The following is a 15,231-nucleotide window of genomic DNA, read 5'->3' on the forward strand; positions in this document are numbered from 1 at the left end:
GGCCTGGGCCAACTTGCAATAGCAGACAACAGCCCGTCCACCAAAAGACAAACACCCTGCCCAGCAGACCTGCATCGCATTCCACCTTGAGCCGTTTCCGTGCATTTTCGACTCGGACCAAGTAAAGATGACATCTCAAGTCCAACCTCTAGGTAGATACCTCCCCTCAGATCCCGTATGGGCCACATGCTGACCTGGACCGCAGAGCTCGTCGACAAGTGCGTCGGATCCAGAATATGGGTCATCATGAAGGGTGACAGGGGTACGTCCAGTCCACGTCCCTTAGGGAGCGAAGGCTTGATCACTGACACCCGGCGTCTGCAGAGTTCAGCGGCACGCTGCTCGGTTTCGATGACTACGTCAGTAAGTCACGACACATACCAGTCTCTCATCTCCCTGCGTCGGGCAATTTCCACTGACCCAGCTGCCCGCAGACATCGTCCTGGAAGACGTGACGGAATTGTAAGGCTTCAATCTCAGCAGTGGCATTTCGGTGCCGGCAGGCAGTTTGTGTGTATTGACTGTGAATTCGCAGTGGCTACGATGGTAACTCGACGAAGCTGTCCAAGATCCTGTTGAACGGCAACAACATTTGCATGGTACGGCTTATCTGTTTCCGTCCTGCGTTGGTCATTTGTACTGACGTATTTCCAGCTTATCCCAGGAGGCGAAGGACCGGGGGCAGCGCAGTCATAGCATTCCCTGGAGGTGAGGCACAATGACGGACGTGTGGTGACGATGGGAGATCACATTTGGCTTTATCACGGCCAGTGGTGCAAAGGCGGTATCCACAGGGGAGCGGAGAGACAAGTGCCGTTGTCTACACAGGCACAAAACTCAGAAAGCAACTCAACACGTCGTAGATCGATAATGCAAAATTCAGATGCCCTAATGGCCCAGTAGATCTACGAGAATAGTCACTGAAAGCCTTATTGCTTGCGACAGAAGATGAGACGCCCTGTCAAGCATGGACCATCCATTTCATTCATTATGAGTCCCTAAAATGCAAGAAACCTTTTCTCTTCGCCCCTGTCGACCATTAACGCCGAAACGACCTTTAGAAACATGCCAGGTTTGCCGCCACCCTGCTCAGAAGATTCATCCACAACAACACGGCCAGAGATCATGTGTCCATATGTTGAGACAATTATCCTAGAAACCATGACCATTCACGCCGTCTGCGCCCCCGTTGGTAGAAGGACCTGCGGCAGCCATGCGGCGAAGCTCGTACTCGCGGGTGAACTCGCGACCGAGCTGGGCAAAGTGGGCAATGAGGTTCTTGCAGACCTCGAGCATGGCCTCCTTGGGGGTGACTTGGCCGTCCGTCTGGACGCGGATGAAAAGCTCAGGCACGTTAGGGTGGGCAACTGTTTGGAGACGCAAACATGTCAGCCGGAGCGTCTCGACTTCCTCCCCTCCACTTCGTCCACTGTCCTTCGCAAGAGCGACATCGACTTACTCTTATATCCAGCCATCAGAACGTTGGGGTGCTTCTTCAGGTGCTCCGAGACCAGGTTACCAAGGGTGTGGTCCTCCTTCTTCAGGGTGAAGTCGGAACAGTTCGACATGCCTGACATTCACCTGTCAGCCTTGTGCTTCGGGTCGCGCAGGATAATTCAACAGAAGGGCATCGCCATAGCGAGGCGCTGATATGACTTACGAGGGAAAGGAGTCTCGGTGATCTTCTTCTCGCCATCTTGGAGCAAGAAGAGCTCGAATCTAGTAACATGATCAGTAAGACTGCGTTTGACTCAACCTTCTCAAACAGAGGTGCTGGAGGAAAGCAGTACCCCTCGGGGACATTGTCGTGTTTTGGGTTTCTTCCCATCTTGGAAAGGTACAAGTGATTCCAAATCAATGATACAGGTGTTGAGGTTGATTTTTGCAGGGACCGTGACAGTGCTTAAAAGAAGACTGCAGTGACAAGATGGTTTGGTGTGTTCGCGCGTGTTCGTGTGTACTCATGGAAAGGTGTGGTATCAAGAACTTCAAGATCCTCCGTCCTGCTGCTAGTCCATCCTAGCCAGCAAGGCACCTGTGCACCTCGACACCTGAGCGCCTGAACGGCAGCCATGTAAAGCTTCGTCGCTTCCTATCTTAGCAAGATAGAGACTGCCATCAACGGTTCTACAGGCTGCCATCCGCCTCCCTCCCTCCCCGCCGTCTCCGTGTTCCTCCCTGCATTCTGAAGAGAGCCTCCACGCTTGCACTTTCCACTCGGATCGTGCTCTTTGAAGTAGTCGCGATTAAATAGCCCTCAAATTGAGACCGTCAAATAAAGCATGAGATATCCTCATCCATGAGTGCTGGGAAGCGAGGACATGTGCCGTTCTGAGGTTCAAAAGCAACCAACGAGCGAACAGAGCATTCCAACTAACCTGTCCGGGGCGTTCATGATGCCGTTTGAGAGGGAAGACCAGCTAGAGAAGCAACGGAGCCGGCCAGATCAAGATGTATAATTCAGCAATATTGATTCGAGAGGTATGAAGGCTAAGAATGAAGATGGCAACGACCAGCCTAGAGATGAAGAGCTGATCCCGAGTTGTAGCAAGTTCAGGAGGACTTCTCAAAGCCGGAAGTGGATTGGATTGATGAGGCTCTCCAGGCGGGCACTAGTGTCATTTTGCCGCCACTGCAGGCCGGGGGAGCGCGGGTGACCCTTGTGCTCCAGTGAGTGGGCCCGTCAGCGCTTGGCTCAATCGCTGTGGTCACCACAGAGATCTCTACAATTCAGCTCTACAATATGGGTTATTTCTACATGGACCACCATCTTGCAAACATCACTGCTCATTGGCATTCTCGGCGAAATAGCATTTAATCTTCCATTCACCCGGTGACTCGATATACCCTCATGGCTCAAGAGCTATTTACCTCATACAAAGTAAATCCTCCTCTGGCTGAATGCCAAGGCCATGGGTATCTCTTCAATCTAGTCTATCCCAAACCTCTGGAAGAGTCCCACCCAAGTTCAATTGATATTTCTGAGAGATCCACCAACACCCAGGCCATGCAACTAAAGTGAACTTTCCAACACATCATACAACCCCACAAACTCAAAACGGAACAAGCTATTCGCATGCCCCCTCTGGCCAGTGTCTCACCTCCCTCTCAGTCTAGGCGTGCCCTTTATCGCAGTATCCTGGAAGGTTGGGGCCCTCGTCCCCACTGGCCCAGCTTTGAACAGTCAAAGCGGTCGTATATGCCATGGCAACGAAGCCAAAAATGCAGAGAATGATGTCGGATATCTTCCAAAGCGCAGATCTCGCCACGGCGCGGTAGTGCAGCATGGGCTGGAGAGGGTGTCAGCAGGTCTCGAGCATCCGCACGTTGCCAGGGAGGTTACTTACCGGATAGATATAGACAAGCGGAATACAGGCAAAGTTGCCCACCAGCGCCACAAATTTGTCCAGGTCGTCTGCGCCAGCCCACGCAATGATAGCACAAAGAATAACAAAAAAGAAGCGGAAGACGTTCTTCTGCCACTTGATGTAGGGGTTGTATTTCCCGCTCCGTGTGAAGAGGCCATTTTCCAGGATCCTGATCGCAGGAAAGATCTGCAGCGGGATGGACAGCATGATGGCAATCGAGTACAAGAACTGCACACTGTTGACGAGCTTGCTGTCCTGAGGCAGATTGAGCAGGACGACGGTCTCAGTCTTGGAGCCGTAGGCTGCATACGAGATCGCGCCCATGACGATAAAGAGCGTTGTGATGATAATCATGACAACAAAGAGAACCTTGGGGAACTTCTTGGGATTGGCCATGGACTCCTGTATGGGGATAATGAGCCCGATGCCCTCGAATGTAAATATAGCCGTGCCGATGAAGAGCGTCCAATCATTCTTGTTGAACAAGGTGATGTCGGCCAAGCCGAACTTATCGAGCGTCAAGACATCGTAGTAGAAGAGATAACCTAGTCCAAGGATGATGAAGACGTCGGCAATCAAGGCCGTGAAGCTAAGCTTGTTGATGTCGCGGAAGAGGGAGAACGGCAGGAAGATGACCATCTGCATCAGGATCAACCACTTGACCTGTATGTGGGTCTGGCAATCCGACACCGCGAGGATGAAAGCCTGAAGATTCTCGGAGACGAAGACGATGTAGGCTGCAACAAAACCGATCTGGCTGACGACGATGGAGAACAAAATCAGGAAGCGCAGCCATTTTCCGTAGAGAATGCCGCCCATGTCGCCAAAGGACCCTTCGACCTTAAGGCGCGACGTGACCAGGAGGACGAAACAGTAGTAGCTGAGAGCGGCGACGAAGAGAAGAACAGCATTGCTAAAAACCATGCCGCCGTTGAGGTAAGCACGAGGGAGGAAGAGGACACCGGTCCCAACGAAGGACTTGAGCAGGACGAGAGCTGCCCCCGTGGGACTGGCTTTCCCACTTATCCGGTGCTTTCTTCTCCTTTTCCTGCGTGACGGGGTCAGTAGCGCGCTGTCCTCCATCGGCTCCCTGTCCATGTCCGAGTCTTCGTCACTCTCCCACTCGTCCTCGCCTGAAGAGAAGTACTCGCCAGGCCTGAGCACTTCGTCGTCTTCCTCGAGCTCTTCACCGGCAAAGTGGCCATACATGCTCAAGAATTCGAGGAAGCTCGAGGTGAAGACTTGGGGCTGGGGCTGGCTCAGTCCGTCACCGAAATCCCGCCTTCCCGCATGCGGCGCAGGGCTGCCAGCCGCGCGCCGGAGGTAGTTCCGCCTGAAGCCACCAGGGACCTTGATGTTGTTGATGTCAAGAACTTCCTCCTCGGGCTCAGGCCGCGGCATGTTAAAGCTCTTGCTGCGCTGTATCTTGTTCGTAGCTCCCTCGGTCCACTTGTAGACCTGGCGAGTGATGTCTCCGCCCTGCAACCGCAAGCTCGAGAACTCCTCGTCGTCCACAGCAGCGTTGGCCCCAGTGTCCGGCTGCTTGCCCTTGGCGGCAGAGTCGCTTGTTTTCCTGTTTCCCGAGTCATCGGATTGGTAAGCTGCATCAGAGGGCTGAACCAGATGCCTCTTGATGATCTCAGGGTCCTCGTAGGCCGCGTTTCGGGCTCTCGTGTCGAAGGAGCCATAGTTGGTAGGAGTTGCAGACTGGGGGATCTGCCCGCTGGACGCGCTTGGGGACGAGGGTCGTACAGGAGGAGTACCGAAGCGAGGAGGAGAGGCGCCGAGGGAGTTGGACAGGGCGGCGGCGAGGGCAGAGGTGCCGGGGCCGAGCACATGGCTGGACGAGGTTGCGCCGGGGAGAGGGGTCACGTCCTCGCCAGACTGAGCGGCACCCGTGTCGGCGCTCGTATGTAGCGATTCGGCTCGGGCAGTCGGCGGGGTGCCCAAGTGCTGGCTCGGGATGGGAGAGGCAAGACGGGCGGTGGCCTCGGCGCGAGGAACGGAGGCGCCATAGGAGCGGCTGCGGAAGGAACCCGGCGAGCCAGGCCTCTGTATGTCCAAGGGCGGCTGGCCGGATTGCTCTCGCCCGCTATTCGACATGGTAGCTACCTAGGCAGTCTAATCTCTTTCAGATCTGGCCAGTACCACGGTCAGGCAGAGTGTGTGTCGGTGTCGAGTAGTCCCGTGTCGCAATTGCTAGGCCCAATGGCGCAGAATAGGCGAGGCTGGGAGCTTATCAGTGAGGCCCGATTGTTGCTATCCTGGGCATGCGCGGAGCACTGGAGGGCAGTCGGGTCGAGGAAAAAGAATAAGTATGGTATGGCACGGTGCTGGGACGGGCACGAGACAGGGAAGAGGTCGCAAAGAGTGAAAAAGTTTATTTGTTGTCACCGCTGGCCGTCCGTACGTCACCGCCAGTGAGGTGCAGTCAGGTCAGACAGGTCGCGCGAGGAGGAGCAGGAGGAGAGGCGACACAAGACAAGGCGAGGCGAGAAAAACAAAGCCCAGAGGTCCGTACCGTAGTCCGTCCTGCGCAGCGTCGCCTTTGCCCAGGGATCTGACTCGGCTTACCTTGTGCCAGTGCTAGTGTGGTGCAGCGTGGTGTCAGTGGTGTGAAGATACAGCACCGGCAGACAACCTTTTTTCAGACGCAGCAGCTCGTGATAGGACCTGCCATTATCGGGCAAGCCCAGCTGACCACAGGCCTGCCCGGTTGGTCCCCGTCTCGTGCTCATCATTCCAACCCCCATCCCGTCAACTTCATTTTTTGGCCTCCCCTTCATCTTCCTTTCACCGCACCACATCGGGTCGGCCGAGCCTGGACCATCATAGCTGCTTGTACTGTAGCGTTGGAACAAGGATGATTGCTTGCATACTCTCAAGGGCACTGTCTACCCTAGGAACCCAAGTGCCTCCTTCACGGCTTCCAATACGTGCCAAGCTGGATCGTACCGTACAGTATCGATCAACTGTTTTTTAACGGCCCAGGTGGGTTAGGCAGGTGGACTTTGGAGGTGAGGGCCCCTGTGAAGATCAGCGCCCCTCCCCCCACACCCTGAGCACATGCAGATTAATCGTGCTCTCTGCGGCTATCATCAAATACGACTTCCGGCCGACATGCGATGCTCTGACAATGTCCAGTATCCCAATTCCAGACCTTCATGTGATTCCTTTCTCTTCATGAATGAAACAAATTCCTGGATTCTACGTCATACAGTATAAGCTTACAACCAGATTCCGGACGCTGCAAGCCCACGACTGCTACAATCACTTTCACCATTCTAAGGTTTTGTAAGCTTAGAAGCATGGCAAGACAGGTCTTGTACGCTGTACAGTCCCACGGCTGAAGACCTTATCTATAAGCAACAAGACTGCACTTTGGCAACTCCGACTGCACGTGGGGGTCAATGTGCTATCATCATATTACCATGCCTCTCAGAAATGCAAAAGATCCACTGTCAGAGTCTGAATATCTATGGGCCTTAACATCACCATCTCCTAATTACACTACCCTAATAGGACGTCAGCAGTTGCTTTGGAGCTTCGCAGCTCCTTCTCTTTCCCACGTCTTCTCTGTTCAGACAACCTAAGGGTATTGCCATCCAAGTTTGTCGCATCAAGAATACGAGGGGGGATGGCTGTAGGACTTCAGTTCGTGTGCTGGGATGCTGCACCACGAGCATTAAATGGCTACCCGTCCACAGGCAAACAAGTCTTGCAAAACCCATCAAACAACTTCCGTTTCAGTCGCAAACTTCGCGCTGATAATCACAATCTATAACAAGTTCGGAAACGGCTTCCGAGCACTCGAAGCTGGTACATTAGACCTCTGACCGAGACGCATGTCTGCTAAGCCGCAAGCGGAAGCCTGGAGCTCATGACTACAAGAAATATCTGATATATCACACTTCCAGAGTGCAGGAAGATTAACGATGAGCTCTGCTGAAATGATACAGAAACAATGGTGTTGCAGCTTCATAGCGAGGATGTCGTCTTCATGTTCTCATTCTTAGGTAAGGGAGGAGAATTGGACACTAAAGAAGGCTGGTGTTTCTTACATTGGTGCATTTGGCGCGATCATCATCATAATGGAGATGCAGAGTCGTGGTAGAAGTCACGAATGCTCTGAGGCTATATCGAGTATATTGTACAGGAGATGCCTCTCAAGCTCGGGTTGATTGTTGGAAGTTGCCAAATCGAACCGAAGACCGCCGAGAATTGCCAGCCTACACTGCGAACCAGGACTGTTGAGGGCATCAGCACCATAGTACACCGTGACTTTCTGGACTACCCAGAAACTGTTGTCTATCTTCTTTCGCTTCGTTGTTACCTAACTGAATCGGACCGGAAACAAGATGTCGTCAGGAGCGACGCTGCTGCTTTTCCGCAAGTCTCTTCACACTGTGAGGGGAGTTGCAACAGGATCTAGAGCGAGCAATTCCAGAGCGAAGCACAAACAACCGATTGAAGTCCCTACAGTCAGGAAGGGGTTTTGCCAGCAAGAATTCGGTACGAAAGCAGCATGAGGCAATCCGGCGTCCAGGGACCGAGAACTCCTCAAGACAGCTTAGTATCTTAAACGAAAGACGAAATTGAAGAAACGTATCAGGAACCGTAATAAGTCAGCAAACATTGTCTTCGAAATTGTCACTGACGCGGCAAGGGCGACAGTCATGGTGTTCTTCCAGCGCGTTTGCAGTTGAGAGGCGTCGTGTCTTACAGCCACAAGGGAGGATGACACGGCGCCCTCACTGCGGTGCCATACTTTATTCGATTCCAAAGTCCTCGGATTCGAATCATGGAAATTGCCAATGCAAAAACTTCCCGTACAGACAAAGCAGAGTGATTCACGCGACTTGGCCTCGGTCAGAGTCCTTTGTTGTTCAGCCACGAGGACTCACGTTGACCGGGACCCTCACCATATTATGACCTCCTTGTCTATGCTCAGGAATATCTCGAGATTACACTATTTGGGCAAAAAATCAAAACAAATTCATTCATGAATTCCCCTCGCCAACAAATGCAGAGAAAAGAAGCAGACTCATCGGCCTCAGACGTCAGCGCCTTGGGCCACAGTAACGACAGCAACAAGAGCAAAATTATTGCCATCGGCGCCGCTAAAGTCTTTAACAGGATCATTCTCAAGTCACGGCCATCTACAATTAAGACCACAGGTGAGGAAGTCTCAGCGAGATTTCAAATAGTGCACCTGCCTGATAGGTCACCGGTGACGATGTCTCTGTCCGAAATTCCGACAACGAATGAAGAGTACGATGCGGCGATCTCACGTATGAAAGCACAGACAAAATTACGTGGAGAACTTGCCTCGGTTGAGCATAAAGGCATTACGGCCAGTGGTATCAAGGGGACGCAGCAACTCCCTCCGAGTAAAAGGTACGTCGTGGAAGGAATTGGACAGCTGAATCCAGAGCCACTAAGCAGGAAGGACGGAACTGGAGACTTGAATGGATCCATGGACGTGACTGATGAACGTGATAGCAGCTTGGTACCACGAACAGTAGTTGCAACTTCAGGCTCGACGACGACGTTGCTAGGCCGTATGGGCGCGGGTCCACTGGAGAAACCGCGGAGAGGGCTCAACACACCAGAACGAAAGCCATCCGTGAGGGTCTACGACAAGGTCAGACCTAATTATGCGCGACGAGTTGCGAGCGATGGGGTGCCCCCTCGGCCACTCTCCGAACGCGCCTTGCTTTCTTCCGGCATGCACACCAGACCGAGCCCTCGGGCGCCGCATGGGAGCGCAAGCACGCCAAATACACATATGGTTCTACCCGCTCTCGGCAACATTATTTCCAGGAAGGAAGATGGCCATGCAAAGAACAACTCTGATGAGAAGAGGAGTAATAGCAGACCTCTTCGCCAGCGTGGCGTCGACCGCGCGGTGGCTAGTTCTGGCGAGAACAACGATAGCAATGATGAACCTTCCAGACTTGTAGTGCCGTCGGCCAAGCATATACTAGCCTCAAGGGAGACGAAGAGCGTCCAAAGCACGGGCGACAACGCTGCGCAGGCGGCCAAGAGTAACAGATGTTATTTTTGCCAAGAGGATTGTAAGTCTGGAAATAGCCTATGTAGCAAGTGCGAAACTCGATTCCAGCCACAGGACGATGTTTTTGACTACTCAGAGTCGGAGTATGAGGATGATACAGATTTTGAGGACCGCCCTCTTTTCTCGCCAGAGAAGACCGAACATTCTCCTGTGACTCCGCCAGTGGAAGGGAAGCGCAGGCACACACGGTATCCCAGACCCAGAGAGAGGTCAGGAAGCTGGTCACAGTTCTCATCCGTATCACAGCTGCAGCAACTTGCCTCCAGATCCGCCAGCACTTCGCCCACCCCGCATGTCGCCATGGAACTTAAGGTGGTGCCCCCGCAAGATATCAAAATCCGCACCGTATCTTCGCCAACAAGAACCAATGCCGCTGACGGCAGATCAGCCCTTCAGCTTATCCAGCAGGCCATGAGTTCCAGGCGGTCTGCCGGTCCTGGCGGCCAGGACCGCGACGCAATCCGTCTGGGAAAGGTGCGTTCTGGCGAGATCAGACGTGTAGACTACCCTGATATCATAAAAGCGAAGCCTCCGGCGCCCAACGGGCGAGGTGGCCAGACACATGCAGAGGAGCAGCGCCTCCAGAGCCGCGATAGTTTTGGGAATTGGCTCAAGTATTACGCGGAGGAGGGAAAGAATAGAGAAAGGTATGTTGATTATGCCCCGTCAAACTACTCTGAAACGCTAAATGGCCATAGAATCAGCGCAGTTCCTGCGACGTCTGGTACTTACGACCGTGTTACCTCAATATATGACATCTACGCTTCATTAGAGGACACTTAGGGCATTGGCATTTTTTGAGGGGTTGAGGAAGGAAAGGGGCGCCACAGCCGCATCTCTGTTCTCGGGGCTGTCGACCAAAAGCTGTTGTAATATTTCCTTTCAGAACCATATATTTCAAGGCTCATTGAGCCTCCTAAAGAGCTGTGGAGGGCCTTCTTCAACTTGCCAAGTGTCTGTATATACCTTCGTGTAGTTCCGGAATTGATGTCATCGAAGATTGAAATTGGTAATACGGCGTGTGCACAGCAAGACCTCGTGAAAACAACTCATCAACGCAAACAGAGCCTGAATATTTGAAGCCGTTGCGTGAGAATTGTAATAGATATAGTGTTTCGATACAAGTCTCATCATGGAAATCGGCATCTATCCTTATCTTACGGAATCTTTTCCTGAGCGATGCTCTCCTTATCTCGACAGGGGAAGAACCTCCCGTCACATGCTAGTCTATACAGTTGAAAAGGAAAACCAGCTCTTTTGTCACCTGCTCTTGTGATTGCTCATCAATATCCCACGCGAAATTTTGGGAATGGTTGCATCGAGGTCGCCTGCTCCAAGTCAGGGCAGGAGGGCCCGCGCTCTGTATGTCAAAAATCTCTCTATACTGTTAATGTCGAGATGCGGCTCTTCAAATGCGATTCTATCGTCTTATGCAACCTTGGTGACGGTAAGATGCCCTGGGGCAGCATCACCCTCTAGTTCGAGCAGACCTCCACCCTCGAGCTTCTTCTTCCATTTCGCGCTTTCGTACCTTGCCAGAATCATGGTCATGCGCAGGGTCTTCTGATCACTCGACTCGTGCTCCTCGACCTTCTCAGGCACGGGCGTAAAGGTCCATCGCCCAAAGGCCCAGTTCAAGATGTACCTGCTCTCTGGGTACGGTGGTGTCGGGGTTGTCTGGTCTTCGTCGGAGCCTTTCAGCGCAGAGGATGATGATAAGACGGCCTTTATCCGGTAGACTTCATCTTTTGGTGCCGTCTTTAGGAGCTTCTGAAGACTTGCCGCGTTGACACTTGAGCCCTTAGGGCCGGTGAGCTCTACTGAGAGCACCTCGACCTCAGATTGGTGGTTGTCATCATGGGTGTGCTCATGATCGTGGCCGTGGTCATGTCCATTCGGCTCCTCGGTTATGGACTGCGCCAGCCCACCATCAATTCCAAAGATGAGGTTCATCGGCACCTGGCCCTTGTTACTCTTCACCCACGCCGTCTGAACCTCGAGATCGCCGACGCGATCCAAGCAGTCGTCGAATCTCCGCTCATCGCAGTTCTCCCATCTACGCTCTATGTCAATTATGGCAGACTTGGGTTTTGCACATGAAAGAAGACATACTTGTTAAATACGATTAGGTCGGTGTACTTGGCCTGCAGTCTAGCCGTGACGCTCGTGTCCTCATAACCCTGCCAATTCTCCACATCGATCACACTCACAACACCGTCCAGAACGTATTGTCCGGTCTGGCGTGCAAGACGGTTGATCTCCATGGCCAGAGTGGCAGGAAAGGCCGAGCCAGAGGTCTCGATGATGATCCGGTCAGGTGTCACCTGAGCCTGCAGCTCCTTCAAAGCCTCGCTGAGCTGGCCGACGAGATTGCAGCAAATGCAACCGTTGAGCATCTCTCGTACGCCGGATATGGCGTTGGACGACGCGAGCTGTGAGTCGACGGCGAGGTCTCCAAATTCATTTTTGAGAAGGGCGAGCTTGTAGTCAGGGTTGGCCGCTTTTAGTTGGGGGATGAGATTGAGGATGAGCGTTGTCTTGCCCGAGCCAAGGAAGCCCGTGATTATGGTAATTTGGATGGGAGCCATGTTGGTGGCCTTTGTGTAGTGAAAAAGAAGACAATCAACAAGTTGTTCGATAGTGAAAGGTTTTGAGATGGTAGAAGCGAACCTCTGACAATTGTCATCTGATCTTACATGAGTCTCATCAGGCCAGGCTGGGTCGCCTTGTGGAAAATAACGCGAATAAAGCGCCTGTTTCGGCGACCGGATCGGCTAAAAATAATTAAGGTTATCTGCTGTTTATCGCTGCCAGGGTTGGCAGGACAGTCCCTTGTACAGTAGCCGTCAGTTAACTGTCAGAAGAGTCCACTGAAAGTATACTTGAGATGACTGGGACTATCTGGTGACAAGCAACCATGTTAATTCCGGTGGTTTTAACAGCCTTTCTTTCAGCATTGCTTGTTCGATGAAGCCTGCATCCAGCCACACAGCCACATACGGCAGTGGCAGCTGCAGCAACCAAGCTGAACAAGTACCACCTGAGTGACGTCACAGCTCTCTACTTGGCCGAGACTCGAGACCTACTTCTCTCGACGAACAGCCTTCGTACAGCTCACTTTGCATTCGAAACTTCAAATTCGAGGTTCAAGAAGCCGCATTTGATTTCGAATTCGTTGAGCTTACAGAGTCGCTGCCCTGTCAAATAATTCCAAGAATCATTACCATGTCCCAGGACAAGACCCAGGTTGACTCTCTGCAAGAGAACGGTACCGATGCCAGAACTCAACCAACCTACAAGGAGCAACTAGACGAAGCTGCGATCAAGGTGAAGAACTCCCAGAACGAGACAAACGAACCGGGCGTCATCGGTCAAGTAGTGGAAAAAGGTAATACCAGCCCCTTGTCGAGCTGTGGGAGTTCACTGAAGACTGATTGGTATTTGGCGGATCTGTAAAGTATCCGAGTATGTACCAGCTGTTGCAAAAGTCCTAGGCACAGATAAAAAGGTGGATGAGTCCTCCGTGGACAACAACAAGGTCCCTGGCCCTCCAGAGCGGCCCCACCATGACACTCAGATTGAGGAGTTCATCAAAGACCAGCACCGCAGCAAGACAGACGACGGAAAACTCACCTGAGAGTGAATGCGGCCAGTTCACTGTCCCGTGGCAATTTGAGAGTGGTGATCATGTGCAGGTAGTCTCAAGACATTGATGGGAAGCTCAAGCAGTATCACAAGACGGATGCTTAGTATGAGATTGCTGCGGTTTGTCGCGAGGTCCGCGACAGATCACGGCACGATACGGCGGATGGACAGAGGGAAAGACAGCCAAGGCTGGGGAAGCATTTGTAAAGGCATATGACAAGCATGGAGCATCCGTAATTATTAAGAACCTCAAAATATTACAAGTTTAAGTCTAAAGATCCGAGCCATTAACTCCTTTTCAAACTCAGGGGAAGCAAAGAACGGTTGCACCAGCTACCCTTCAAATATCTCAATAACATATGATCGAGCCAGACACAAGCACAAATATGCCCGAGACGAAGAGCAGGGCACTCTTCAAGCTCGGTGCACCGGCAGTCACATATGGGGAGCTCGCGGCGCCCGTCCCGGCGTTCGACTGAGGTGTCATCACCGTCGGAGACGCTCCGCCCGCTGCGCCATCTGCAGGCGGCGCTGCACCCGGCGCAGATCCAGATCCAGAGTTGGGCGCGGGAGATGAGCCTGAGCCAGATGCAGGCGAGGACCCGGAGCCAGCATTGCCGTTGTTGGGGGATGACCCCGGACCAGACGCAGGTGACGATCCAGGACCAGCGTTATTATTGGGAGCTGGAACTGGAGCAGCTGCCGGAGAATCACCTCCTGCACCTGGTTTCATCCCGGGCCCACTGCCCGGGGCCGCCCCCGGAGCTGGAGCAGTCGCTCCAGAACCACTGTCCATGCCCGGCATTGCGTTTGAGCCTGGAGCCATGCCCGGAGCCGTGCCCGGGCCTTGGGCAACGCCTGAATCAGAAGTACCAGTTGCTTGAGCCGGGACCGAGGCTGGGGTGGCAGTTACGCCGTTGCCCTGGATAGTGACGTCGCCAGTCTGCGCGGCCTTCTCGACAGGACAGGTGATGGTCTGAGTCTTCCGGTCGCACACTCCGCACGTGACGACTGTCTTGATGAAGTTGGGCGGGATGGCAGGCCGAGTCCAAGTATCCGGGTCGCCCGTGCAGATCTCTTCGATGGTGTAGGTTGCGGGCCATTCCCCCGTTGGGCCGGCAGCCCAGGCCGTGAACTCCCATATCTCGGTGAAGGTTGACGTCACGGTAGCTGTGACTGTGGCCGTCTCCGTGATGAAACCCGTGACTGGCGGGACCGTAGGCTCGCAGTACAAAAACACGCTCGAGGTGAGCTGACCTAGACTAGAGACGACGGGTGTTAAGTCCTGATCTGCATATTCATGTCTCGAGAGATAACTCACGACATCGTGTATGTGTCTTTGTGCGAAGGCACAGCTCAGGAATACAGGAACCAAGTGAATGTATTTTGAGGCCCAAAAGAGCGAATCCGGGTCAGAAGGGCAAGGCACTGGGGATTTTGGTGCTCTGCGTTAGTTCAAATAAACGAGTGACCGCTGGAGCGAGCGACTGATGGGCAAGAATGACGAGCAAGAGCCGCCCGCAAACAGCAGTCCTCTTATATAACACAAAGTCCGCCTTGTCACGTTCACGGCGAAACGTCAACAGTCGAGACATGCGCCATGTAGACGGGTTCGGAGATAGTTCAAGCCACGCGACTGGAGGAATGACAGCACATGATGGCGCATTCCCAGACCCGGCAGCGGAATTGCAGCCGCGATCTTGCTTGAAGGATTGACAAGCAGGTGGGCTTCATGTCCAGTACGAGTCGACATTTGAGGGACTGCTCATCACCTGGGACTGATTGCAAGGCTTTGCGATCCTTGAGTCTAACCAGCCTGCATGGTGCCCAAGGCAGACTGGACGCCGACCTCGTCTCGTGGAGTCATCCAATATCGAGGTTGTCGTCATCCCTTGAGACGCGGCTCATTGCTCCTCCGCGGTGCGCTGGAAACGGATTGCGTTGGAAAATAATCACAATACCATAGCGTGAGGCATTCATCAATGATGGTGCAGCGCAGCGCCCGCCAGGACGCCTTGGGGCTGAGACACGACACGGTAAGAATAACTGGCATGCCTGCGGCGTCACAACAGTCATTTCCTGAAGCTCTATTATGCATGCTTGGGTATCCCAGGACACATGATGTGAAGCGCACCTGAGCCC

At 53.2% G+C, this 15,231-nt stretch overlaps 7 protein-coding genes across 7 annotated transcripts; 3 read left to right on the top strand and 4 right to left on the bottom strand.

Moving 5' to 3' along the window:
* Positions 1-177: 177 nt before the first annotated feature.
* On the top strand, positions 178-712 carry J7T55_003605 (uncharacterized protein; the record flags this gene model as incomplete). The annotated part of the gene is made up of 5 exons (XM_053143646.1): positions 178-262; positions 325-363; positions 435-462; positions 536-599; positions 665-712. 5 exons carry the CDS (start codon positions 178-180, stop codon positions 710-712), a joined length of 264 nt encoding a protein of 87 aa, XP_052993854.1.
* A 440-nt stretch (positions 713-1,152) lies between these two features.
* On the bottom strand, positions 1,153-2,395 carry J7T55_003606 (uncharacterized protein; the record flags this gene model as incomplete). The annotated part of the gene is made up of 4 exons (XM_053143647.1): positions 1,153-1,367; positions 1,460-1,570; positions 1,661-1,719; positions 2,379-2,395. 4 exons carry the CDS (start codon positions 2,393-2,395, stop codon positions 1,153-1,155), a joined length of 402 nt encoding a protein of 133 aa, XP_052993855.1.
* Positions 2,396-3,113: 718 nt separating this feature from the next.
* Positions 3,114-5,471, bottom strand: J7T55_003607 (transmembrane domain transporter; the record flags this gene model as incomplete). Its single annotated transcript, XM_053143648.1, has 2 exons — positions 3,114-3,290; positions 3,348-5,471. The coding sequence occupies 2 exons, from the start codon at positions 5,469-5,471 to the stop codon at positions 3,114-3,116; spliced, it is 2,301 nt and encodes a 766-aa protein (XP_052993856.1).
* Positions 5,472-8,391: 2,920 nt separating this feature from the next.
* On the top strand, positions 8,392-10,227 carry J7T55_003608 (uncharacterized protein; the record flags this gene model as incomplete). Its single annotated transcript, XM_053143649.1, has 3 exons — positions 8,392-9,415; positions 9,521-10,091; positions 10,143-10,227. The coding sequence occupies 3 exons, from the start codon at positions 8,392-8,394 to the stop codon at positions 10,225-10,227; spliced, it is 1,680 nt and encodes a 559-aa protein (XP_052993857.1).
* A 645-nt stretch (positions 10,228-10,872) lies between these two features.
* Positions 10,873-12,032, bottom strand: J7T55_003609 (uncharacterized protein; the record flags this gene model as incomplete). Its single annotated transcript, XM_053143650.1, has 2 exons — positions 10,873-11,500; positions 11,557-12,032. 2 exons carry the CDS (start codon positions 12,030-12,032, stop codon positions 10,873-10,875), a joined length of 1,104 nt encoding a protein of 367 aa, XP_052993858.1.
* Positions 12,033-12,669: 637 nt separating this feature from the next.
* J7T55_003610 (uncharacterized protein) lies at positions 12,670-13,081 on the top strand (the record flags this gene model as incomplete). The annotated part of the gene is made up of 2 exons (XM_053143651.1): positions 12,670-12,832; positions 12,903-13,081. The coding sequence occupies 2 exons, from the start codon at positions 12,670-12,672 to the stop codon at positions 13,079-13,081; spliced, it is 342 nt and encodes a 113-aa protein (XP_052993859.1).
* A 357-nt stretch (positions 13,082-13,438) lies between these two features.
* On the bottom strand, positions 13,439-14,415 carry J7T55_003611 (uncharacterized protein; the record flags this gene model as incomplete). The annotated part of the gene is made up of 2 exons (XM_053143652.1): positions 13,439-14,351; positions 14,411-14,415. The coding sequence occupies 2 exons, from the start codon at positions 14,413-14,415 to the stop codon at positions 13,439-13,441; spliced, it is 918 nt and encodes a 305-aa protein (XP_052993860.1).
* Between the last annotated feature and the right edge of the window lie 816 nt (positions 14,416-15,231).

The sequence above is a fragment of the Diaporthe amygdali genome, assembly GCF_026229845.1.
Source record: "Diaporthe amygdali strain CAA958 chromosome Unknown NODE_14_length_1008325_cov_65_372321, whole genome shotgun sequence".
NCBI classification, from domain to species: Eukaryota; Fungi; Ascomycota; class Sordariomycetes; order Diaporthales; family Diaporthaceae; genus Diaporthe; species Diaporthe amygdali.